Source organism: Mya arenaria, chromosome 9 (genome assembly GCF_026914265.1).
Source record: "Mya arenaria isolate MELC-2E11 chromosome 9, ASM2691426v1".
NCBI lineage: Eukaryota > Metazoa > Mollusca > Bivalvia > Myida > Myidae > Mya > Mya arenaria.
This window is the reverse complement of record NC_069130.1, coordinates 76,427,128-76,451,824: the sequence shown is the minus strand read 5'-3', so window position 1 is coordinate 76,451,824 and position 24,697 is coordinate 76,427,128. Positions and strand designations below refer to the sequence as shown.

General features: G+C 36.7%; 1 protein-coding gene across 6 annotated transcripts in view; it reads left to right on the top strand.

Moving 5' to 3' along the window:
- Window positions 1–24,697, top strand: part of LOC128246851 (uncharacterized) — a 52,779-nt gene that overhangs the window by 15,449 nt on the left and 12,633 nt on the right. For 4 of the 6 annotated variants that reach the window (XM_052965335.1, XM_052965337.1, XM_052965336.1 and 1 more), the window contains 23 exons: window positions 3,896–4,025; window positions 5,755–5,870; window positions 6,408–6,633; window positions 7,144–7,229; window positions 7,768–7,800; window positions 9,638–9,670; window positions 10,393–10,506; window positions 11,826–11,912; window positions 12,182–12,271; window positions 15,213–15,404; window positions 16,001–16,103; window positions 16,905–17,032; window positions 17,315–17,449; window positions 17,905–18,002; window positions 18,495–18,681; window positions 18,968–19,072; window positions 19,878–20,094; window positions 20,588–20,763; window positions 21,090–21,259; window positions 21,963–22,113; window positions 22,526–22,658; window positions 22,925–23,131; window positions 23,992–24,135. In XM_052965335.1, coding sequence (XP_052821295.1) covers window positions 3,896–4,025; window positions 5,755–5,870; window positions 6,408–6,633; window positions 7,144–7,229; window positions 7,768–7,800; window positions 9,638–9,670; window positions 10,393–10,506; window positions 11,826–11,912; window positions 12,182–12,271; window positions 15,213–15,404; window positions 16,001–16,103; window positions 16,905–17,032; window positions 17,315–17,449; window positions 17,905–18,002; window positions 18,495–18,681; window positions 18,968–19,072; window positions 19,878–20,094; window positions 20,588–20,763; window positions 21,090–21,259; window positions 21,963–22,113; window positions 22,526–22,658; window positions 22,925–23,131; window positions 23,992–24,135 — 3,061 coding nt within the window. The remainder of the gene's footprint in view (window positions 1–3,895; window positions 4,026–5,754; window positions 5,871–6,407; window positions 6,634–7,143; window positions 7,230–7,767; window positions 7,801–9,637; window positions 9,671–10,392; window positions 10,507–11,825; window positions 11,913–12,181; window positions 12,272–15,212; window positions 15,405–16,000; window positions 16,104–16,904; window positions 17,033–17,314; window positions 17,450–17,904; window positions 18,003–18,494; window positions 18,682–18,967; window positions 19,073–19,877; window positions 20,095–20,587; window positions 20,764–21,089; window positions 21,260–21,962; window positions 22,114–22,525; window positions 22,659–22,924; window positions 23,132–23,991; window positions 24,136–24,697) is intronic. The other 2 variants (XM_052965339.1, XM_052965340.1) reach the window with 2 other exon arrangements.

The following is a 24,697-nucleotide window of genomic DNA, read 5'->3' as shown; positions in this document are numbered from 1 at the left end:
TATGTTTATTCATGTGCATATTATATGTGTATTTAAATTTGTAGTGCATGAAATATAATCTTGATATTATAAAACAAGTGTTTCGGGGAAGCGCTGGTATTCAATGATATTATGTTATAATGTTTTATAAGTTTGTTTGTTTTTTCAAAGAAAAAAAGGCGAATTATTGTGATAACCTTCAGGTCACAGTTGTTACTATATTATCATTATGCAAAAACCTTATACCTTGGCCATAACTCAAAAAACATTCAAGAAACTCAGATGAAACTTGGTACAAATGTTGTTAGAGATAATTGGCATAAGTATAGCAAGGTCCAAAACTTGGCTTAAGTAATTGTAGAGTTGTGCCATCTTTTACAACAAAAGAGCATTAGAGTTCAATCCGCAACACTTGTATAATTAATTAAATTCGTAAGTTATACTTAGAATATATGGCTTTTTTAACCATCATCCATAAGAATCATGATAGATTAATAATTTTTTAACTAGCTTCAAATAAATAAAATGCACCAAGGTCAAAGACTGATTTATCACTGTTTGTGTGATCTTTGCCGGCACTTTTGAAAATAAGACCAATGGTTATTGAACACGCAGATTGAATGCTTTTTTGCAAGGAATTTCCCAATTCTTTATATTTCAGAGTTTGATGATTGTATATTGATTGATTCAGGACACTACACAATACATACTGAAACTTGATATTTTTAGAAAGAAATGATTGTAGCATTGTACAAGCACTCTAGTTTTCTAGAATAGGTACTTTATGATAAGCCTATATGTATATAAGTCATAGCCCATACGGTAATCTTTATATTTCATAATTATTCATAATTATTTTATCACATCAAGGGACCCTTTTTTTTCTATTAAGAAACTTCAAGCATGGAATTCTATATATCCTTTATACCCATAAATTCCTTACTCATCACGTTGTCAGGTTTAACCGCCCGTTCGGTATTGATTCCAAATTATTTATTACTTGCTTCAGAAGTTTAATTGAATCATTTCAAGTAAGGCTATTGTTGTGTAATCATGTATTCTGATATATTTATTTCTTGTATGGAATGTTTTCATTTTATCTTCAGTGAAGTCAAACATTGATTTTGTTTGTATTTCTTCAGTATTGAATATTGATTATATTGGTAATTTGATTTTGATAGCATTTTCTATGCCCATATCAAACTTTCTGAATGACGCTTTAGAATGTTTCATTAAAGCCATTTAAATTCACTTGGTATGCTTTCACACTTGGAAGTCAACTGCATAACGACCTTGCTAACAAGAATGAAGTTTCAAGTTGCAATGGGATGTCTTATTTGCCAAAATTTTTATTGCTAGCCTCAAGTTTTGGCCTGATGCATCGTCATTGTAACTGACTTAATTTTTTTGGAGCCTGCTTGCAATGGCGGTTCCTTGCATATGTGTGCATGTGTGCGTCTGTCCTGACTGAACTTTGTCCAGGCTGTATCTTGACCTTTTATTATTTGATTCTCCTAACATGCACGATGAGATGGCGCATTGCACACAAGACTGGGATCTTTACTCAAACGTCTAGGACATGCTTAGAGCTCAAAGGTAGAAATGATCAATGTCTTGGCTGTATGTCTTAACAATGTATTATGATTTTCAAAAAACTTGCCATAGAAGGTTCATTATGTAGCAGCAGCGTGTCGCGCACAAGCCTTAGGTCTCACAGAACCTCAGATATAAAGGTCACACTTAGAAGTTCAATGTCTAAATAGTACTGTTGATAGGACTGGTCTGGACTGAGCCTTATCCAAGCTGTATCTTTACCATGTATTATAGGATTTTCAAAAAACTTGCCATGCTGAGGCATTGTTTTACAGGTACAGGTATGGTTCATCTCCATGTTATTCTGTGTTTTCAATTGCCTTATGTCTGTGTCAAAGTTTCTTTTAACGGGCTCGGGCTCGACATGTCACCATTTGGCGTCTAGTTTAATGGTAGTTAGAAGGATAGTGCGCCCATGGAGCTGTGAAAGCACTTCCATTGAAAGAAGGCTGTTACGCACAGTGGACAAATTTAGCATAAGCCCAATTCATTTTGGGCTTGCTCAACTACTGGATGTGGAAGAAGCAGGGCTTGTTAAAAGCACTAGTGTAAGAATTCAGCCTTCTTCATTCAAATCCCTGATTTCAATGTCATTGTACCGGACAGTTTTGCTCTGTGCAGAACAATTATTATTTGTGATTATTGCCATGCTGTAGAAAATAATGAATAGGTTTAGCTTATGTTTGTATTGATATATTAATTTTTAAACAAGCCATTGAGTCTTATTATTATTCTGTGTGTCTTTCTTTCTATGCTAATATTGAAGTTTTAGATTGTGGGCATTGATTATGATCAGGTCCCAGTGAAATTATTAAGTACTGGTATTGTTTGTTTAAAGTTGATTAGATCAGAAACTGTCCACAGAATATTGATTTTTGTTTCAGCTTTGGCTTTGTTTAAGATTTAGCATTTTTTTAAAAAATATTTTTTTTGTGTTTTTTTTTTCTTTTGACATTAGAAAACAGTTTCCTATGAAGCTGTATATATAAAAGCCTTCAAAAAAAAGTTCTTACATATACCGGTACTCAAAACTTGAAAACAATTACTATGATAGAAAAAATCATAACAAAATACTATTGTTTGCAAAAACCTGGTAGGCGAAACGAGCGTTTCAATCAGTTAAACCATGCTGATCGCCATTTTGCACCTGAGAAACAGTCAAATTCTACTTCTGACTATCAGTTAATTAAAATTCAACTCTTCGAAGGGTTTCGTTTGTCATGCTTGTAAATTAAAGTGCATCCTGACGGCAGACCCAGCACATTCATAACCTACATGATATCATATAGGTTATGAATGCACTGGAGTACCAAGGATCAAGTGAAACCAATGCAAACTGTACATGTATGTAAGCTTTCCATGCTTAATGAGCCTGCATTTTAAGTAGGCAGTTAAACATGATATAATTTGCAAAAGACTACACTAAATCGCCGTTGGCGGCAGTTTTTTTTCTTTGCTGTGTGAAGTTGATTTACAGTCAATAGATGTCGCACTTGATTCCAAATGCACTTCGAGTTTTGGGCTGAGCCTTAGCCACAACCATTTAATGCATACATGTCATATCCCCTGGAAATCCCACCCATCCCCTTGGCCCCCGCCGGGGGATCCAGATCCCCTGGAATTAAGAAACAACAACAAAAAATCATTTTTTATTATTTTTTTAAAACAAGCTCAAGGTTGACAGTGGACAGCATCCATAATGTAATGGGTGTGAAAGGACCATGATGTCTAAATCCAACAATTATTGTAATATGAGTGTGTTTCTGTATTTATTCTTTAATCATAGATGTAGATATTGCGCTAAATATTGCTGCATAAAAATCCCCTGATGTAATATCAAAATCCCCTGGAATTTAGACCAAAGTCCCCTGGGAAGCCTCTCAGAAATGTGGCATGTATGCAATGCTTTAAAACCTTGAAATGCTAGTCAGTTCATTTGCAAACAGAGGTGTGACATGCATTTTTTCAGATTAGGCCTTAAACCAGATTACAATAGCAACATTATATTTTATTTTTTAAGAGTATACAACGGTCATTTAGTTCTTTAAAACTATTGCCTCAAATAATTGATAAAATGTTTCCCCTCCAACAACTAACAGAATGTTTTTAAGGCTCAACCTATATACATGTAATATTATTGCTCAAAGTGTGATAAAAAAATTTTTTTATCTTGTACAATACAGCTATAAACAAAAACTAACTGTTTTAACAAACTTTAAGCCTATTTTTTTCACGCTCGCTTCACTTTGATGCATATGGGAAACGCATTGTGAACAAATGTAAAGAGAGTTCCTGATTCGAATCCTTTTGTTTCCATTTGCAGGTCATCTGTGTTCAGTCTTCCATTCTCGATTGATTCAGGAGATTCCATTTCATCAACTGTCCAGGCTGTCAAGTTGCTACGGAAACTCTACAATGTTGACACGGAAACTAGACAAAATCTCGTCCTTATGGTAAGGACTGTTTAATTAATTGACTTTCTTTTAAGTTCAGCATAAAAGACAGTGTTTTTTAACAATCTATTGTTAGCCTCATCAGACTAATCAGTCTGAGATGCGCAGGAGTTATAGGAGAATATGAAGTATGTATTTCTTTAGGAAACTGGAACTTTACTTGTAGGGCTAATGTAACTACCATCTAAATTCAAATTCACAAAGACAGAAGTCAAACCCCCAACACTCTGGACTGATGAGTGTGTTTGACCTTTAAGATTTACTTATGAACAAGGCTGGTGCTGCATTTTACTATAAATGGATACATTAAAGGTTAAAAAATATACTATATAATGGGTTTCAAATCAGCTATTCACATATGATTAAGAACCATTTTTCTCCCACCTAAGATAAGTAGATCCATTAATTTAACCATGCTAGAAATTCTTATCTTGCCCACGGGGGAAGATAAAATGCCCGTATGGAACTTCTTTTAATGGTAACCATATTGTAATTACCTCCCTTGTTGAAGACTGTCATCTGTAGCGCATCATGGAATCCTTGTCTTGTGGCAATATTTAGAATGCTAGTTAATTATTTCTCGCTTCAAATGTCACCAGAAAAAAGTTTTCACGCACCTTTCAAGAAATAATGTTTCACTCTTCTTAGAACTATTTAAAGACCGATCAGACCATTTACATACTCTGATTCACTGCGCGAATATCCATGACAACCACGAATTATCGCATATCTGTACGCAATTATTTTCACTAAGCACAAAAGAGTTCCAGCAAAAAAATACATTTTTATTTAATTTTGTTTAACTGAGGTGGGAGAAAAAGCATCTACCATAGCCGCTCGGTAAACCTCGTTTCCGCAAAACACCCTACGCTCGGGTCGGAATGAACCTATCTTTAACACTCCCGGCCATGGAAGATACTTACAACCTTTCCTGGGCTATAACCACTACAAATCATTGACAATTATTCAACATCTACTGATGTTACTGCTATATTCACATCTACTGATGTTACTGCTATATTCACATCTACTGATGTTACTCCTATATTCACATCTACTGATGTTACTGCTATATTCACATCTACTGATGTTACTGCTATATTCACATCTACCGATGTTACTGCTCTATTCACATCTACCGATGTTACTGCTATATTCACATCTACTGATGTTACTGCTATATTCACATCTACCGATGTTACTGCTATATTCACATCTACCGATGTTACTGCTATATTCACATCTACCGATGTTACTGCTCTATTCACATCTACCGATGTTACTGCTATATTCACATCTACTGATGTTACTCCTATATTCACATCTACTGATGTTACTGCTCTATTCACATCTACTGATGTTACTGCTATATTCACATCTACCGATGTTACTGCTATATTCACATCTACTGATGTTACTGCTATATTCACATCTACTGATGTTACTCCTATATTCACATCTACTGATGTTACTCCTATATTCACATCTACTGATGTTACTCCTATATTCACATCTACTGATGTTACTCCTATATTCACATCTACTGATGTTACTGCTATATTCACATCTACTGATGTTACTGCTATATTCACATCTACTGATGTTACTGCTATATTCACATCTACTGATGTTACTCCTATATTCACATCTACTGATGTTACTGCTATATTCACATCTACTGATGTTACTGCTATATTCACATCTACTGTAACGTGTATCCTATTTGCAGGCAAAGTGTTTCCGTCGTTGGTTCAACAATGTTCTCCATGCCCTGGCCAGAAACCAACAGATTGAGAATGCAGCCAACCGTGTCAGTCCCATCAGCTATGGTGTCATGCTTAGAAAGTAGGTCTTATTATTACTGTTCATAAGCTACTAAAAAACACTGCCATTGTTCAATTTCACTACAGTCCCAAACATGAGTGATGTTTAGTTTAACCGGTAGTCTATTGAGGTATACTGTTAAGGATAATAGTTAATGTAACCTTTGCATGACAATAGGAAGAATTTTTGACTGCCACTGCATCATGCGAATTCAAAGTGAGTGTAACAAAAGTTTGAAAGTATATAAGTATTGTTTATTTGAACCAAAAAACAATGGTTGAAACAAGAGCACAAGGTATAACCATCAAGGCTGCTACATACAATCTAGAATCCAGATCTCACCTTTAAAACTGCAATAAAACCTTTTGGTCCAGCAGGATTATTGTAGGACAAAGATGTGGAGGAGGAAATAACACTTTATAACATGGTTAAGTCCATACACTCCACAAGGTATTTACCATTTGTGTTTTAACTTGCTATCATATAGCATGGTCAGATCCATACACTCCATAACATAATTGGCCATTTTATCTTTTTTACCTTGCTATCATTTTCCAGAAGTGACACCTGTTACAGAGACTCACTTCTCAGCCAGTGTTTTGCCAAATGGAGGACAGCGCAGAAGCACTCATGCTTACACAAACGGGTGGCGGAGCTACGCCGAAGACACATGCTCAAGAAAGGAATGAATGCTTTCCGGTGGGCAATTAACCGCTCAAAGCTCCAACAGGGGATCCTACAGGATCGGATCAATGTCATGCTTGTTCAATCAACCTTTGTTAAGGTATATTATACCCACTGGTTTTCATCCAGATGAGTTGTCTCCATGACAGGCTCTAGATAAGATGTAAATGGGAGAAAAAAATGCTTGGAAATTGCTCAAGATGCTTAAAATACATACTTATCTATATGTTAAACATTCACAGGCTTTGAATAATTTACTTATGCATTTTTTTTTACATTTGCAAGACAATGCATATCTGATTTAAAACATTTAATTGCTCCTTAAATAGCTATGGCTTATTTAAAACTGATGAAGACATCTGTTTTCAATGGTCAGAGCATGAATACAATTGAGATTACCAGTTTGTACAACAAGTCTTTCTACATTTATGCAGAAGAAAGAAATAGAGTTTAATCAGAAATGCATTCATTCCATGTATAAAAAGGCGAAATATTTCCTGAGCCTTCAAGCCTTCATACACTGGAGAAACTAAAAAAATGCTGATTGTATTAAGTCTGTAATATATAAGGCGTACTCAAACTTGACAAAGCCCTTTCCCATGTTTTTTAGTGGCGAGATCGGGCTCTAGAGAACCGTCGATTGAGACTACAGCAGGCTTTCCTACGCTGGAGACAATTCACCAAGGAGGCACAGAAGTATGTTACCTTTCATGAACGACAGATTGTATTGAAGTCTAGTAAACATGTATGGTTTATATTGTATACCTGGTTGCATACCTGGTCTGTGTTATCGTTTCAATTGGAAATTTATTGGCCTTATATAAGACATTCATTGGTAGAAGTGACAGTTTTGTCATCAGCAAAAGCAAGATTGATTTATCAGCTATTAGCTTTACTAGAAAGAATGTTTTTTTGCAGATTATATGGCTTATCAGTAAATAAGGGGGGTTTAATTATATATGTTTAATAGGAGATGATTTGGAATAGTTTGGTATTGGCTATTTAAAAAATATATTACTTTACCGATTCAATATTTTAGATGAATTTTCAAGTAGTTTGAAGTTTCGCTGAAAACATTACTCATTATTCAAATGCCTTTATTAATTACAATGTTAGCTTTTATGTGTATTGTTTTAGTACTGGTATGATATTGAACTATTTATCAGTTTGAAATACTTGTGTTTCTTACGCTGTTATGTAATGGTGTGTACAAAATTGTCAATATAATCAATAGCAGGAGAAACAAGAATTACATGACCATATCGGAGTAAGTTCAGAAACCACTATTGCAACTGGCCCTGGCCCCCTACATCATCGTCATTGTTTTTACATTTCCCTGCATTCCATCATGACAGTGTGTCTCATATCAAATTATTTGGAGCTTATAATATTTATTATAGTTTGTCTGTTCTTAGACAATTATGGTATTGTTAAAGCTTTGGTGTTGTCTGTGTTTTCAACGTCATCAATGTTGAAGTTCAAAATCTTTTCCTTTTTCTTAACGTATAAGAAACATTCAAGATATTCAAATGAAACTTGGTAGACATGTTTCCAAAGATAATATGCACATGTATGGCAAGGCCCATAACTCTGACATTAATAATTGTCGCATAGGCGTTCACTCAGCAGCACTCTTGTTATATTGATATAATTATGCCCCCACATTGAAGAAGAGGGGGTATATTCCTTTGCACATGTCGGTCGGTCAGTCGGTCGGTCCGTTGGTAAACCAAAGCTTGTCCAAGTGAAAACTTGACATGAAGGTTGGGCCAGACCAGTAGATGACCCCTACAGATTTTAGGGGCCATCGGGTCAAAGGTCAAGGTCACAGTGATCTTAAACGGGAAAAAGGTTGTCAAAACTTGTATGAGTGATAACTTAACAATGCTTGGACCTATGGTCATCAAACTTGACATGGAGGCTTGTCCTGACCAGTAGATGAACCCTATTGATTTTACGGGCAAAAGTGTTGGCAACCACTTACGGTACTCTTGCTATACTCAGGCATACTATCTGATCTTCAATTCAGAATTCAGCATTTCAATCAATTCATTGCTCATCTTTTCATTTCTCATTGTCTTGTGGCTAACAATTTTGCCATTGTCCATTTTGAAGTGTTTTGTTGACTTGAATTCTAATCACCATCTCTTTCCTTCATAACGCACCCTGTTTAAAAATAACTCCATGGTGACCCCTTTCTGACTTCTATTTCAGATCAAACTCAAAGTAAATGTGTTTGGTATTTTCCTAACAAAGAAATAAATTTATTGCACAATAATTGTTTTAATAATATTGTGACCAGAGTTTTGATGCTTGTGGCTTATTATGTTTTATTTTTTTTATAATAGATGTGACAGATAATTATTTTTTCTGAATGTAAAATTTATTTCTTTGTATTTAATGTCAAACCATATTCAGTTTTTCTGACATGTAACTTTCTTTCATAGACTATTAAAATGTTCAAATTCTTATCTAGTATTAACATGTGAAAGATTTTAAAAAGTCTGAAATTTTGATTGATTATTTGATTCGATTAATGACCAAGGTCCAGCTGAGGTCAACAGTTTGTTCTGCCAGTAAATATAAGATATTATTGTATGCTTAGTAGGTTTACACCCATTTCATTGGTCGAGAGGATTTCATAAGGTTGTCTTTGATATGCAATAGAAAGTGATATACACTGTCTAAATGTGATACTTCAGTGAACCAAACCACACATGTAGCAGGAAGTGACATTATTCCCATAGTAACCTAGATAAGCAATCAAAATCAGAATATTAAGTGATTTTCAAATTCTGTCTTTTGCTGTTAAAACTTCCCAAAAAGTGGATGTTAATATCTCATTAGAATTGTACCTCAACATTATTTAGAATTTAGTCAGAAATGTTTATAAAAATAAAAATATTCAGAGTGTTCATGTACATGTAGGATAGAAAACTTTAATAACACCATGTTATATTTCCCTTTTCCAAACTGCAGTAGTCTTATCCTCATGTTTTTGGTTGAACACATCATTATTATGTGTTTTAAACACAATTTAGAAATAAAGTGAAATATAAAATGTAGTTACGAAGATATAATTAATTGTTGTTGATTTTTAAAAGGCTTGAAGACTTACCAATCACACCGATACAGAGGTAAACTACAACAAGCTCTTTGATTGGTTATTGTATTGAACAATTTCATTGGTTGTCATTTGTGTTTCATCTTGTGATTGGTCAAGCATTGTCTGCACAGTGACACCAAAATGTATTGTGGTAATGAGGAATTCCTAATGTCAAAGCATGGTTACTGTCAAAAACAATAAATCTCATTTGAAAAATGTTGTTTTGTTTGCAAAAGTCTTCAGGATGTTGGTGGTGGCGCAGTTTGCTTCTTATCGTTTGAACATTTTCATCCAGGAACTGACACTTTCTACGTTCTTTGATAAATTATACCCTGATATTCCACAAGGCAAGTTATAAAATAGCACTGGCAACATAGCATCGTGATTTGCCCTATCAAATTTTGAAAGTTAAACAAAACATAAATGGGCTATAGTAGAATGTGTCAGTTCCATATGACTACTTTTGTTTTGTTAAAACTTATTTGTGTGAGTTTGTTATGAGCAATTTCTTACTTTATACCCTTTATACTGCTATTATATTGATTAGTATGTAGTATGTAGTAGATATTGTAGGAAATTTAGAGCATTATTCATGCATTCGTTCTGCTAGCTTTATTCATTGTTTATCTCACTATGGCATAGACATACATCCTTGTTAACATAAATATGTTGCTTAAAATAAGGTGAAAAACATGTAGTAGGGAAATTCAAGTTCACCAAAAGCTGAAATAACATATTATTCCTGTGTTAAAGGATACGAATGCTGCGAAACCAGACAAACATGAAGCTGAAGGGCCGAATGTTCCAGGACTGGTGGGAAAACTACCAAACACGTCTAAAGGAGCATAGGGCTGACCGACATCATAGGTGGGTGGGGTAATGTGCTGTATGACAGACATCGTGGGTGGATGGGGTAATGTGAAGTGGTATGGGAAATGTGATGTTTGACAAACATTATATACATTGTGTGTTGGTAGGGAAATAAATGCATGTCACATGACAAGTTCGTAGTAAAATCTGCCAGACATGACCTAAGAAATCTAGAGCTGATACAAATTACAGGTGGATGGGGTAATGTGAGCTCGGCAGTGAAATATGAAATACAACAGACATCTCTGGTGGGTGGGGTAATATGAGATGAGAGGGTAATGTAACACAACAGACATCACAGGGGAATGGAGTAATGTGAGGTTGGCAGAGTTATGTGACACATAACAAACATCACAGGTGGGTTTGGTAATACAAGGACAGACATGCCACACAACAAATGGCATTGATGTTTTGGGTAATTTGACAAACAACAAACATGGTTGGTGTAATATGTCACATGACCATAAAGACATTCCATTATTTAGGGTTTACTAACTACACAGGAGAACAACAATACATGGCTGAAAATGTTGGTATAAGGTGGTTAAAGATTGCATATGTGTTTCATAATTAATTTATTGATTGCAACGATTGTATTCTTTATTCCTCCAATATGTTTATCCCTGCAGTGTCTTACATGTAGTTTTGATATAGCACATTGCTGGGATTGCACACAATTTTCTTGCATACCGAACGTGTGTTTCCGGTCATGTGACCAGTGCTGGAAAAACCCATCTAACATACCCCATGTAAGATGAGTCACGCGCAACAACGCGCCACTTCTTATTTCATTTATTGTATGGTTTATGAAAAATATATTATGCCATTTCAATAAAGTGCAATCAAATATATATGTTAGCAAGACTTTTAATTGAAATTGAAAATTAAATAATCGTTATTTAAAATTACTGCGCTCTATGACGTCAGTAAACAACGTCGCACGCGCTTTTTGGTGCAATTGTACAAAAGTTCGTTTTCTACGTCATTTTTCCACAAATTGATAAATTTAGATATGCAAGAAAAAATATCAATCATGTTTTTCCGGTCCGGATCGAAAAATCCTACCCTCGAGCACGCTGCGTGGCCGGTAACTCAGCAAGCCTCATTACCGGCTTACCAAGTGCCCTCGGGTCGGATTTTTCTATTCGTACCGGAAACACATGATACATACCAGTTTTGGGTCATTTTACTTGATATTTTTTATCATTAAGTAACGCAGCTCCGACTGACATTTGATTTAATCTGAAATCAGGCAACCAAGAATTCGTACTCAAGTACACCGACAATAAATAACACAGCCACTTTTTTTTCTCCAGACTTGTAGTTCTCTCCCAGGGCTGGTTTGGGTGGCGATGTTACACCATCACTTCTGTGGAGAAAAAGACCAGGGATGCCCTCGGACAGTATGTATTATGTGTATAGTATTGAATGAACATACAGAGGTCTCTTATAGTGTATTGAATATTTTTTCATTGGACTATGTTTATTAACCAATAAATTCCATGGAACAACTAAGGCCTGTCTGAAAAAAGTGTTATCATGACAGTCCTGCAAATTTTGTATTTGGTGCCATAAAGTAATTATCTGCCTGTCTGTCTGTCCGTCTGTCAGACATGTCTTGAACTGTTTGATAGATAAGAATATGTTGATTTGGTGATATGCACAATTGCAGAGAGCTGTTCAGGATGACTCTTCAGAGGAAGATGTTCACATGTATGAAGGCGGAGTTTGCCAAGTTTTCCATAGCCCAGTCCTTTAATAGGTAAGCATAGCAAGAAAAATAACTTATGGATTTTCATCAGGACTTTAGAAAAAATATATACATCAGTTTCATTAATTAAAGCTTTGTTCAAATAGAACATGTCATTCGTTTGTAAATATTGTATTTGGCCTTAATGAGAGAATTTACTCTGCTAGAGTTAAGTCAATAGACATTTTCAGCAGCTTTTATGACCATGCAAATCATAAGCTACACCTGTGCCTTTTGTCAAGTCCACTTAATAAAGACAAAGTTCCCTGAAAGTTCCCAGAAATTGGGTTTCCTCCTATAGCTAATGGAAATTGTGTATCCACAGGTAGATACACAAAGTCCATGATCATGCTTGTGGCAAGTCCATGATCATGTTTGTGGCTAATCCGTGATCATGCTTGTGGCATGTCCATGATCAAGCTTATGGCTAGTCCTTGATCATGCATGGCAAGTCTATGATCATGTTTGTGGCAAGTCCGTGATCATGCTTATGGCAAGTCCATGATCATGATTGTGGCAAGTCCATGATCATGCTTGTGGCGAGTCCATGATCATGCTTGTGGCGAGTCCGTGATCATGTTTGTGGCAAGTCTGTGATCATGCTTGTGGCAAGTCCATGATCACACTTATGGCAAGTCCATGATCACACTTGTGGCAAAGCCATGACCATGCTTGTGGCAAGTCAATGATCATGCTTGTGGCAAGTCTCTGATCATGTTTGTGGCAAGTCAATGATCATGCTTGTGGCAAGTCTCTGATCATGCTTGTGCAAGTCCGTGATCATGCTTGTGGCAAGGCCATGATCATGCGTGTGGCAAGTCCATGATCATGCTTGTGGCAAGTCCATGATCACACTTATTGCAAGTCCATGATCATGCGTGTGGCAAGCCAATGATCATGCTTGTGGCAAGTCCATGATCACACTTATGGCAAGTACATGATCACACTTATTGCAAGTCCATGATTACACTTATAGCAAGTCCATGATCATGTTTGTGGCAAGTCCATGATCATGATTGTGGCAAGCCCATGATCATTCTTGTTGCAAGTCCATGATCATGCTTGTGGCAAGTCCTTGATCATGCTTGTGGCAAGTCCATGATCACACTTATGGCAAGTCCATGATCACACTTATGGCAAGTCCATGATCATATTTGTGGCAAGTATGTGATCACACTTATAGCAAGTCCATGATCACACTTATGGCAAGTACATGATCATGTTTGTGGCAAGTATGTGATCACACTTATGGCAAGTACATGATCATAATTGTGGCAAGTCTGTGATCATGCTTGTGGCAAGTCCTTGATCATGCTTGTGGCAAGTTCATGATCATGCTTGTGGCAAGTCCATGATCACACTTATTGCAAGTCCATGATCACACTTATGGCAAGTACATGATCATAATTGTGGCAAGTCTGTGATCATGCTTGTGGCAAGTCTCTGATCATGTTTGTGGCAAGTCAATGATCATGCTTGTGGCAAGTCTCTGATCATGCTTGTGCAAGTCCGTGATCATGCTTGTGGCAAGGCCATGATCATGCGTGTGGCAAGTCCATGATCATGCTTGTGGCAAGTCCATGATCACACTTATTGCAAGTCCATGATCATGCGTGTGGCAAGCCAATGATCATGCTTGTGGCAAGTCCATGATCACACTTATGGCAAGTACATGATCACACTTATTGCAAGTCCATGATTACACTTATAGCAAGTCCATGATCATGTTTGTGGCAAGTCCATGATCATGATTGTGGCAAGCCCATGATCATTCTTGTTGCAAGTCCATGATCATGCTTGTGGCAAGTCCTTGATCATGCTTGTGGCAAGTCCATGATCACACTTATGGCAAGTCCATGATCACACTTATGGCAAGTCCATGATCATATTTGTGGCAAGTATGTGATCACACTTATAGCAAGTCCATGATCACACTTATGGCAAGTACATGATCATGTTTGTGGCAAGTATGTGATCACACTTATGGCAAGTACATGATCATAATTGTGGCAAGTCTGTGATCATGCTTGTGGCAAGTCCATGATCATGCTTGTGGCAAGTTCATGATCATGCTTGTGGCAAGTCCATGATCACACTTATTGCAAGTCCATGATCACACTTATGGCAAGTACATGATCATAATTGTGGCAAGTCTGTGATCATGCTTGTGGCAAGTCCGTGATCATGCTTGTGGCAAGTCCATGATCACACTTATGGCAAGTCCATGATCACACTTATGGCAAGTCCATGATAATATTTGTGGCAAGTATGTGATCACACTTATAGCAAGTCCATGATCACACTTATGGCAAGTACATGATCATGTTTGTGGCAAGTATGTGATCACACTTATGGCAAGTACATGATCATAATTGTGGCAAGTCTGTGATCATGCTTGTGGCAAGTCCATGATCATGCTTGTGGCAAGTTCATGATCATGCTTGTGGCAAGTCCATGATCACACTTATTGCAAGTCCATGATCACACTTATGGCAAGTACATGATCATAATTGTGGCAAGTCTGTGATCATGCTTGTGGCAAGTCCGTGATCATGCTTGTGGCAAGTCCATGATCATGCTTGTGGCAAGCCCATGATCATGATTGTGGCAAGTCCATGATCATGCTTGTGGCGAGTCCGTGATCATGCTTGTGGCAAGTCCATGATCATGCTTGTGGCAAGTCCGTGATCATGTTTGTGGCAAGGCATGATCACACTTATGGCAAGTCCATTATCATGCTTTTGGAACACTTCATGAGGTCCTGATAAAATATTTCTGGTAAAATTTGTTTTAAAGTCAATTGAAGTAAGCTGTGACCATCGATTTTAAAAAGGAATCTTGATAAATCCACAATGAGGGCCTGTCCTAAAACTGCCTAATTCCTTGTAACAATAGATATTTACCAGTGTTTTTATGGTTATCATTTACATTGGAACTGTATCTCTATCCCTAGGGGTAGTCAGCTAAGGTTTGCTATGCGGGCATGGCGAGAGGGAGCCCAGGTTAGCCATACGGAGCGGCAGAATGACCTTCTGGTCGCTGAAGCCCACTGGGAAAGGTCAACACTCAGGGCTCACTTTTCGGCCTGGAGGGATGGGCTCCTCACAAACAGGGCTTGTGCGCTGTATAACAACAACATGCTAAGGTGAGCTAGTTAGTGAAACATCTTAGTTACACGGTCTGAAAATCATTGTATCATTGATTAAATTGCAATATTACACAAGAATGTCACTGTACGAAATGCCTTAATGTGTAAATAAAAATATTTCTACTAGTATATTCCTGAAATATTATTTAGAGTTTAAATGTCCTGCGAAGTTATTTCATTATTTGGAGTTGCACAAACTGAAGTTCTGGCCCCAATTTCTCGAAACTTCTTAAGCTAAACACGCTTAAGTAGCTTATTTCAATTAGCCAAAATACATACTTAAATTGAATTTTGATAATTCAAAAATGGTTTATTGTGATTATCATAAAGATAATTCCTATTTTAAGTAGAAAAACTCTTAAAGAAGTAAATATAACGCAAATTATTGAAAAACAAAAATAGTGAGCTTAGCTTAATCCTGTTATAAGGGACTTAAGAAGTTTCGAGAAATTGGGGCCTGCACTCAGTTTAACTCTTCTCAGCTATATATGTACATTGTATGAGTACCGCCCGGGTATATTGTAAATGGCATAATTAACTCACTAGTTGAAAGGATGATTTTTCAATATCTGATGTATACCTTTTCTCCACAGGGATGCGTTCATTCTGTGGCGTGAGAGATACACAGATCTTGTCCATCGCAGAGAGGAAGTGGATACATACCGTCGACACAGGGTCATGGCACACACTTTCCAGGTTACACAATACTTATAACTGTCTGCATTAAAATTGTTATGGAGAGGCATTTTCTAGCATTTAATGTATGTTATAAAGATAAAAAGATTATTTTTTAGTTAAAGCTAATAAATAAGTGATCAGGCACATTGCCTCTCATAATGTTAACCAGGTGAATCAACTTTTATCCATGAAACAGACTGTACAATATTCAAATCATCCCAACAAAAAAATGTTAAGGGGATGGGGGTATTGGAGTGAGTTTGTCATTTCATTAGTCAGTCAGCATGTTTTTTTTATGGTTAACTCATGAAATGGTCGTAAGATATGAATAATCATTGTAAACATGTTTACAACTTTAAAATACAGGTTAGGTTTGACTTTGGTTACAAACTTCGAAATTTTGATGGAGTTATGGCCCCTTCTAGACCTAATATTTGCGAAAAAATTCTGTTTCCAGGCAGAAACTCACGAAGGGTTTACAGATTTAAATTTATTTTGGGGTACACATTTCAAACCCCATAAAATCCAGGTCAAATTCGACTTTGGTTAGAATATATTTTTAATGATATTATGGCCCCTTAGTGTTTGCCATAATTTGGCAACCAGACAATTTTTATCATCATAAAAAAAAACAGATCAAGTTCCACTTAGGTTATTTGGTTTGAGCCAATCTAGAAATCGGGACATATTCGACGCCATTATTTAATCACAAGCAACATTAAATTGAAATCTTCACTAGGTTTAAAATTAATATCAGAGAAATAACAAAAAATATAAAACAATCAATAGTATTTACTTTACTTCATATCTCTTTTCTAGCACTGGTTCGAGTTTGTTCTTGTGATGAAGAAGCGTCGGGCTGCTGCGGTGGAGTGCATCCACTCTGTGTTACAGAGACACGTGTTTGATCTGTGGCGATGGTACACCGGATATCAGAAGAGGCTACGGTAAGACACATACTTTGTGTATTAACTTTCTTATTAAGAACAAAGTCAGCATTTAAATCTTTTATGTTAGTCTCAGGAAACACAGATTTTCTAATGAAATGTGGTATACATGCTCTTAAAGAGTGAGTCTTATGAGAAGCAAATTAAAGACTCTTTACACACGATTTGATCAGTTATGCCCTTTGATTAGTTATGCCTTTGGTCAACTGGGTAAAATCGACTCAGTGCTCATGTTTGATCTCAGTGGTATGTGAGATAGATAATGCTGTTTGCTCGTTCCAGAAAGCGCCTCCTGCTGCATGTACGCAAGACAAGCCTTGACACAGAGCGACGATACCTTAACATCTGGAGGTCAAAGTTCAGGGTTAGATGTGACGAGAAGAAAGCACAGCAGCTCTGGTCAAATGCCTGTGCCAGGTAGGGAAATATATATAATTATACACCAGTCCTATTTTTTCTTATTGTTTATTGACAATGGTGGATAAAAAGCATGTGAGTTTTTCAAAATTCTTTCTCTTTGTTTCGTCAAACATAGCAATCTTGAGGTGAAAGTTTAGGGACATTTGTGCCAGTTGCAAATGGTATTTATATCAATGGATTGAAAAAATAGACAAAATATGTATGTTACATTCTGCACCTAAAAACTGACATCTTCAAGGTTACTGATTTTCTGCTTTTTTGAAATATCAGAAGTACATGTTATTCTAAAAAGGACAATATATAGCTTAACATTGTGCTTGACAAAATGGTTAACATGCAACTATACTATACCATAGTGCTGTTGTTAAAAACATCTGAAAAAGTAGACTAATGTTGCCTGCATTACAGGTCTTGGTTAAGAATTTTTCAAATAAAAGCTTTTGCAATTCCAGGAAAGCTGCAGACATTTGGCGGGACTTGTGCCACAGACGCAATCTTGCCAGGTTGCTTATTGACTCCGAACCGGACAGACAGCTCCAAACTCTAGCTGGTATGTTAATCTTGATTCCATATTTGGTGTGATATTCAATATTGCATGTGCCTTGTGCCATTGGTTTAATATCAATATTACTAGATTACTGAGTTATGCTTCCACCCATCTTGTACATGTTGCTTGTTGTAGGTGTAGGATGGCCTATCCCATTTTTCGGTCATGGCTCAATACAATCATTAGAGCATCTTACATCACAAGAGTTCATCTCATTTGATTGCAGCGTAATTTTAAAGTTGTTGAGTTTAGTACACTGCAATCTGATTGAAGATGAAAAATAGGAGGCCCTAAAGTGCATGCCAGACTTCATTAGTTCCCTGGAATATTATTTTAATGTTTACAGTGTATCATGGCAAGCAATGCATGGGGTATTAGCTCTTGTAAGATTCAAATGGAGGTCCTGATAGTTTGCACTGCACTGTCCCACAATTGAGATTTAGGTTTGACCCTGAAAGGGGCTTCACCTCACATTGCTTTTTCTTACATTTACAGTGTATTTCGGCAAGTGGCGTGTTCGGTATGGCCTCATTGAAGATGAGAAGCGTGAAGCATTAGAAGTGCGTGCCAGACTGGACCTGTCCCAGTTGAGGATAAGGTTTGACACATGGCGGGGCCTCACAAGACAACTGGTGCTCATCAAACCCATGGTGCTACGCTACAGGCAAAGGCTTGTCACTGAGTATGGAGCTTGATTGATTGGCTAAATACGTAACAACTTAATTTATATATAATCTGCATCTTTAAAGACAATATTTACTATTCAATTGTGGTGACATTAGTATTTTCTTAACAGAATCAGAAAATTTTGAGTTTAATTAAAAGTGTTTCTATATTCAACTCACACAGACGTTTGCATTGAGATTTATCCCTTTAGTAATTATTTTCAATCCATAACAATAAATTTTAAATTGCAAAGATTATATGACTTTAAATATTTGCCCCTCAGTATTCCTTTCTCTTTATAGTTGTTTCACTGGCTGGCGACAATACGTTGTACACAAGGCCGAATGTCTCAAGAGTCAAGAACAAGTCACCACTGTGCTGCTTAGGAACAAATTCACGGCTTGGAGGTAACATAACAAATGTAGAAATGTTAATGAGACAATTCTTAATACTACAGATCAAAACAAATTAGAATAAATTGGGTAAACTTAACAGTGTATAATTACCTAGCTGAGTAACTATCACGGGTTCTAACAGCTGATAATTGTCAATCAAGAAAAATAGCCATGGGTTGGTTTAGTATGAGGGATTTATGCCCAAAGCAGTTACAGGGGCTAAGACCCTTTTCGAAATTGTTTCCAAAGTCATTTATATCCATTTCAAGGTTCTTCTTACTGTTTGTGATGCAACTGACCGTGCAAAAAGCAACCTTTTCATCTGAAATTCTTCTTTAAATTAATGGTTTCAAGTATTTCTTATTAAGACTTGCTTTTGTTTCCTGGCCTGGGCACATGTCAGTTATGTAGGGGGTCCCCCAAGCCATATAATCTTGTTTCTTCTGGGTGCTTTCCACTGCACAATACCCCCCTCACACATCACATTGTGTTAGTTTGATATGATGTTGCTCTTGTTTCCTGGCCTGGGCACATGACAGCTATGTCAGGGGTCCCCAAGGCCATATAATTTGGATTTTTCTGCACAATACCCCCCTCACACATCACATTGTGTTAGTTTGATATGATGTTGCTCTTGTTTCCTGGCCTGGGCACATGACAGCTATGTCAGGGGTCCCAAAAGCCATATAATTTGGATTTTTCTGCACAATATCCCCCTCACACATCACATTGTGTTAGTTTGATATAAGGCTGTAATTACTCATTTCACAATCCTTTAAATCTATTGTTAAGTTTAAACTTAAATCCGACTTTTCAGACGCCAATATGAGGCTCATCAGGTTGAGAAGAGGGTGAGGCAGACGTGTGAACAAAGACAGATGAGCCGATGTCTGCACGCCTGGCATCATGTGATCCGCCGTAAACATCAGGTGAAACACTTTCATGACACAAACCTGGTCAGGAGAAAGTTTACTTACTGGAGCACGCTTGCCCGCAGACAAGTCAGGGAGAAACAAATGCAGAAAATGGAAAGGGTAGGTATTATGAGTCATGTTGGCTGTCATGAGTTGTTTCCCCTTTTGTATGTTGAATTAACTGTGACAAAGATGTTTCCAATTTAAATGGTAAAATATTATTAACAAAGCTTTTTTTACCAGGTTTTCACAAAATGTTACTCAAAATAGAAAGATAGTTGGTACTGATTAACTTAAGTCAGAGTTGATATATTGCGACCAAACTTGGTATATAGAAAGAGTTTATGGAGCCTTTCATGGGTATTGTATTTGGGGACCTTAGGGTCAAGGTCACTGTAAGTAAAAAAAGAAAAATTGTTGGCACGGAATAACATTAGTTAGGGTTGTCATATGTGACCAAACTTAATTAATTTATCATGATAAATTAATTTCATGTATTATTTTTAGCGCTATGTACCTATAGTTTGCATTTCTTCATGAAATTATTTTTTTTGTTCCATTATAAGCAATTGGTCCTAGTGAAATAATTGAATATGCCTCCTTACATTTCCAGGAGACAGTTATGTCCCTACTGCGTGAGTATTTCTCCCGCTGGCGTGAGTTTGTGTATAAGCAGCAAGGGAGAGAACTGGAGGTTACATCACACCTTGAGGGCACAGTGAGGTTAAACATGGTCAGAATGTCATTTACTTTCTGGAGAAGACACTTCAGGGCTACTTTGGTTGCTAGGTAGGACCATGTGACATATGTAACTTACATAAAAAGATTATGTAGTAAATGTAAAATGGATACTGAACAGAACTTAAGGGCAGAAGAGTATAAGTTGCCTTTGAGAAACCTCAAATTTTACAAGGATTCATGTATTTATAATAAATATGTTATCAACTGTTCTGTCAAGAAGACAAAGACACTAAAAAAATATCTGAATGCATCTTTTTAAAATTATTCAATAATGTATTCTCACAGATCTAAGGTCTGATGTCTTATTTGAGTACATGTGCTTAATTACAAGAATAATTTTTCATATTTCACCTTCCTCATTCACTATATTTTAGAGAGAATGAGAAGTTGAGAGTGCGCCGCCTGGCCAAACATGCCCTACAAGCCTGGCACCAGCATTCCAAGGATTCCCTACAGGAAGCTGTGGAAAGATTTGCGGCTGCCATTGGTCTACTTAAGGAGGAGAGTAGTCAAGGGGAGATGATTGATGCTGAAGGCAAGGGAGGTAAGAACTGGTTTGTGTTTAATTTCAAGGCAGGTAACAAAAGGTGTTTAAGGTGTCAACAAGGTATAAAAGAAGTAGAATAATGTGAATATACAATGTTAATCTGTAAGTTACATTGGTGAAAATGGCATATGTTCTAAGTTACCAATACATTTCGCATGTACATGTATAAAAATGAGTGAGTAATGTACATCATTCAATAAACAGCAAACAATTAACTTGAAAGGGGCACTATAAGCTTTCCTCATGCAATCAAACATAAACATTTCTGTATAACAACTAATTGGTGACACGTAAGGATTTAACGGTTTCTTCTATAAATATAATAATAAAAACAAAATATGGCTGCAGGGATCAAGCTCCTTTCTGCCATCCAGCACCTTATCCATTAAACATAGATCATGGTAGACAGATGTACTCGAAGATTGATTATTATGTAACATATAAACCCATCCTTGAAAAAAGTTAGCATTTGAATGGTTAGTGTTTTGAAAACTGTTGGGTACTGTTTGAATGTGCTTAAAAAAAGTTAATATTTTTGTCTGCACTTTTTGCTAGTAGATAATTGGGTACTGAGAAGTTTTCAAGAGGCCTTATTAAAACTTGATTTATTTGCTTATTTCTAATTATAATATAAATTCAAACAAACCATCCAAATCTGAATATACCCCTTTTATTCATGGATAAATGTACTTATTTCCAGACAATTATGAAGATGACTTTGAGAATGGACTTGATGACCTCGATCTTGCATTGACCCCGAGGTCGGTGGGTTCATACCCGACCACTCCTCGAACCCCCAGGACCCCTGTTACACCAAAACACAGTTCTTCCATACACACACCACTCAGGAAGTATGTAGACAGAATGTTATTAATTCTTGGGACTTGAAACATGTTTAGCATCGTCTATATCTTATTTCAATCTTCAATGGTTTTAAACAAAACCTAACTTATGCTGAAATAATGCTGGTACATAGTTTCGTGTTATGTTCATATCTTAAAAATATATTCTTTAAAACATTGAACATATCAATTTCAGTCACCATTAAAAAAAAAAAACTTCAAATATTGTCTTATCATTAGTTAGAATATGTTGAAAACTATAGTCAACTATAAACACAACTAATTAAAACAATAACAAAAAGTGTTGAAGGAATCAAAATATATTTGACTATGAAAAAAATGAAGACATTTGATATTTTTTTTTTATGAAAATGCAGGCCCTTATTCATAGGTTTAGTATCACCTCTGTTTCTATTCTCAGACTGTGTTCTCCTTCACTAAGCAAACTCAGTCTGGCTCAGTCCCTAGAGTTTGAGGCAGGCAGTATCATCAGTTCTAGCTTCCTGGACGCCCGGTTTGAGATGGAACAGGCTGTCAAAACAGAGAGCAGGAGGGTGAGTAAATTATAAGCGAAGATAAAAAAAAAGTACCCGGAAAAGTCAATTTAGCATTTTACAGGCATTGTACTGAGGTAAGGCAACATGAAACTGGCTTTTATTATTGAGAACAAGTCGGACAGTAATTAAATTTAAGGCATGGTGGATAAAAGAAGGAGGATTACTCATCACAAATTAATGTATTGTTAGGGTGAACTAAAGTTAGAGGAAAATAATTTTGTTTTTTCCACTACACAATAAGGTATTAACTTCCTCAATTCCAGGAAATCGTTGTCACTGTTGTTCACCGACTACGCCATTGGCCAGTGGCCATCATGTTCGACCAATGGCGCGAGTTTACTTCTCGACAACGCGAGTTCAAGCACCTGACAACACAGATGACCAGTGTGCAAGAGAAGCTTGCAGTGAAGCAGTATTTTGGTTCCTGGCTTCACTCATTTAGAGAAATGAGACTTGCCAAGCAACATTATGTACGTTAGGGCTTTAAAGTTACTTTTGTCTTTGCATAAATCATTAATTATGCCCCCGCAGGTGGGCATATTAAAATTGCACCGTCTGTCTGTCCTTCCGGCTCAATAACTCGTGTCCGGGCTGTAACTTTCCCTTGTATGGACAGATTTTAAAATAACTTGCCACATGTGTTCCACATACCAAGACGACGTGTCGCGTGCAAGACCCGTGCCCCTACCTCAAAGGTCAAGGTCACACTTAGTCTTTATTCACAATGGAGTGCTGCATATTGGACATAGAGTATAGGTTGTCGTGTCCGGGCTGTAACTTTCCCTTGTATGGACAGATTTTAAAATAACTTGCCACATGTGTTCCACATACCAAGACGACGTGTCGCATGACAGACCCGTGTCCCTATCTCAAAGGTCAAGGTCACACTTGGGTGTTTATTCACAATGGAATGCTGCATATATAAGGACATAACAGTGTCGGTTGTCAACTATGGGTGGTATTTTTTTATGTTTAGAGGCAATTTAAAATTACTTGCCATATGTATTTGACATGTAAAGGCAAGATCAACTTTTCATGTACTGACCTTGTTCATAGGTCAATGTCACAATCGGGGGCATTCGTCACATACTGTGACAGCTCTTGTTTTGTAGAATGAGATGACGATAATCATGTTATTAATAAATGTGGAAATACCAGACTGAGTTATGACAGTATTTAGAGTGACTTTTATTCAGAATGGTATTTAGGTCTTGTTTGAATATTCTGAATAAGTTTGATATTAAGAGAAAAAAATAATCGTTTGAAATTGTTTAAATATTTCAATCAGAATAATGTTATGATGTTTGCAACATTTTGTTGTTTTCCTCAGGACCAAGTTCTACAACACAAGGCCCTGCTGAGCCTGATTCTGTACAGAAACTCGCGGAAACAGAAGAAATCCCGCAACCAGATAGCTAAGGCCCACTTTGCCATTAAAGTCTTCTCAAAAGTCTTCCCCTTGTGGCAGACCAAGGTGAGTCACTTTAATGTAATGTTTAATGGCGTTTTTTTTCCGAAAGTGATTCCGCATAATTAATGGGGTACAACCCCAATGGACTATCCATTGGCACCGGCCCTATGCAGTCGGAGAATCTGTCATGTTAGGCTGTGAAGCCACTGACAAAATGTTACCCTGGTTAGAACTTCCCTGGTTTTTTAAAGCATACTAGTGTATAGTCCTGCTGACATCCCCTTCTAGTATTTTCAGTAATGAGGCAGGGGATGAAACCTGTGAACCTAGGTTAATAGTCAGTGTCCAACCACAAGACAAGATAGTTCTGTTTCCAAGTCTGAATCAGATTTACACTTATAAGAAGGCATTTCTGGCATCATGTTTTGCTTTTGCTATGACAAATATGATGTTTCTAAGTTTTAACTGTAATGATGATTTTGAATTATTGAAGCATTTTCACTCTTTGAATGATTTTATGCCAAGTAACCCTAAAATTATGGGCAGAAACAAAAGCAGAAAGTAAAGATATCATTCAAAAATATGAATTTTCTAAAGATTTAGCTGTGCGAAACATCATGATAAT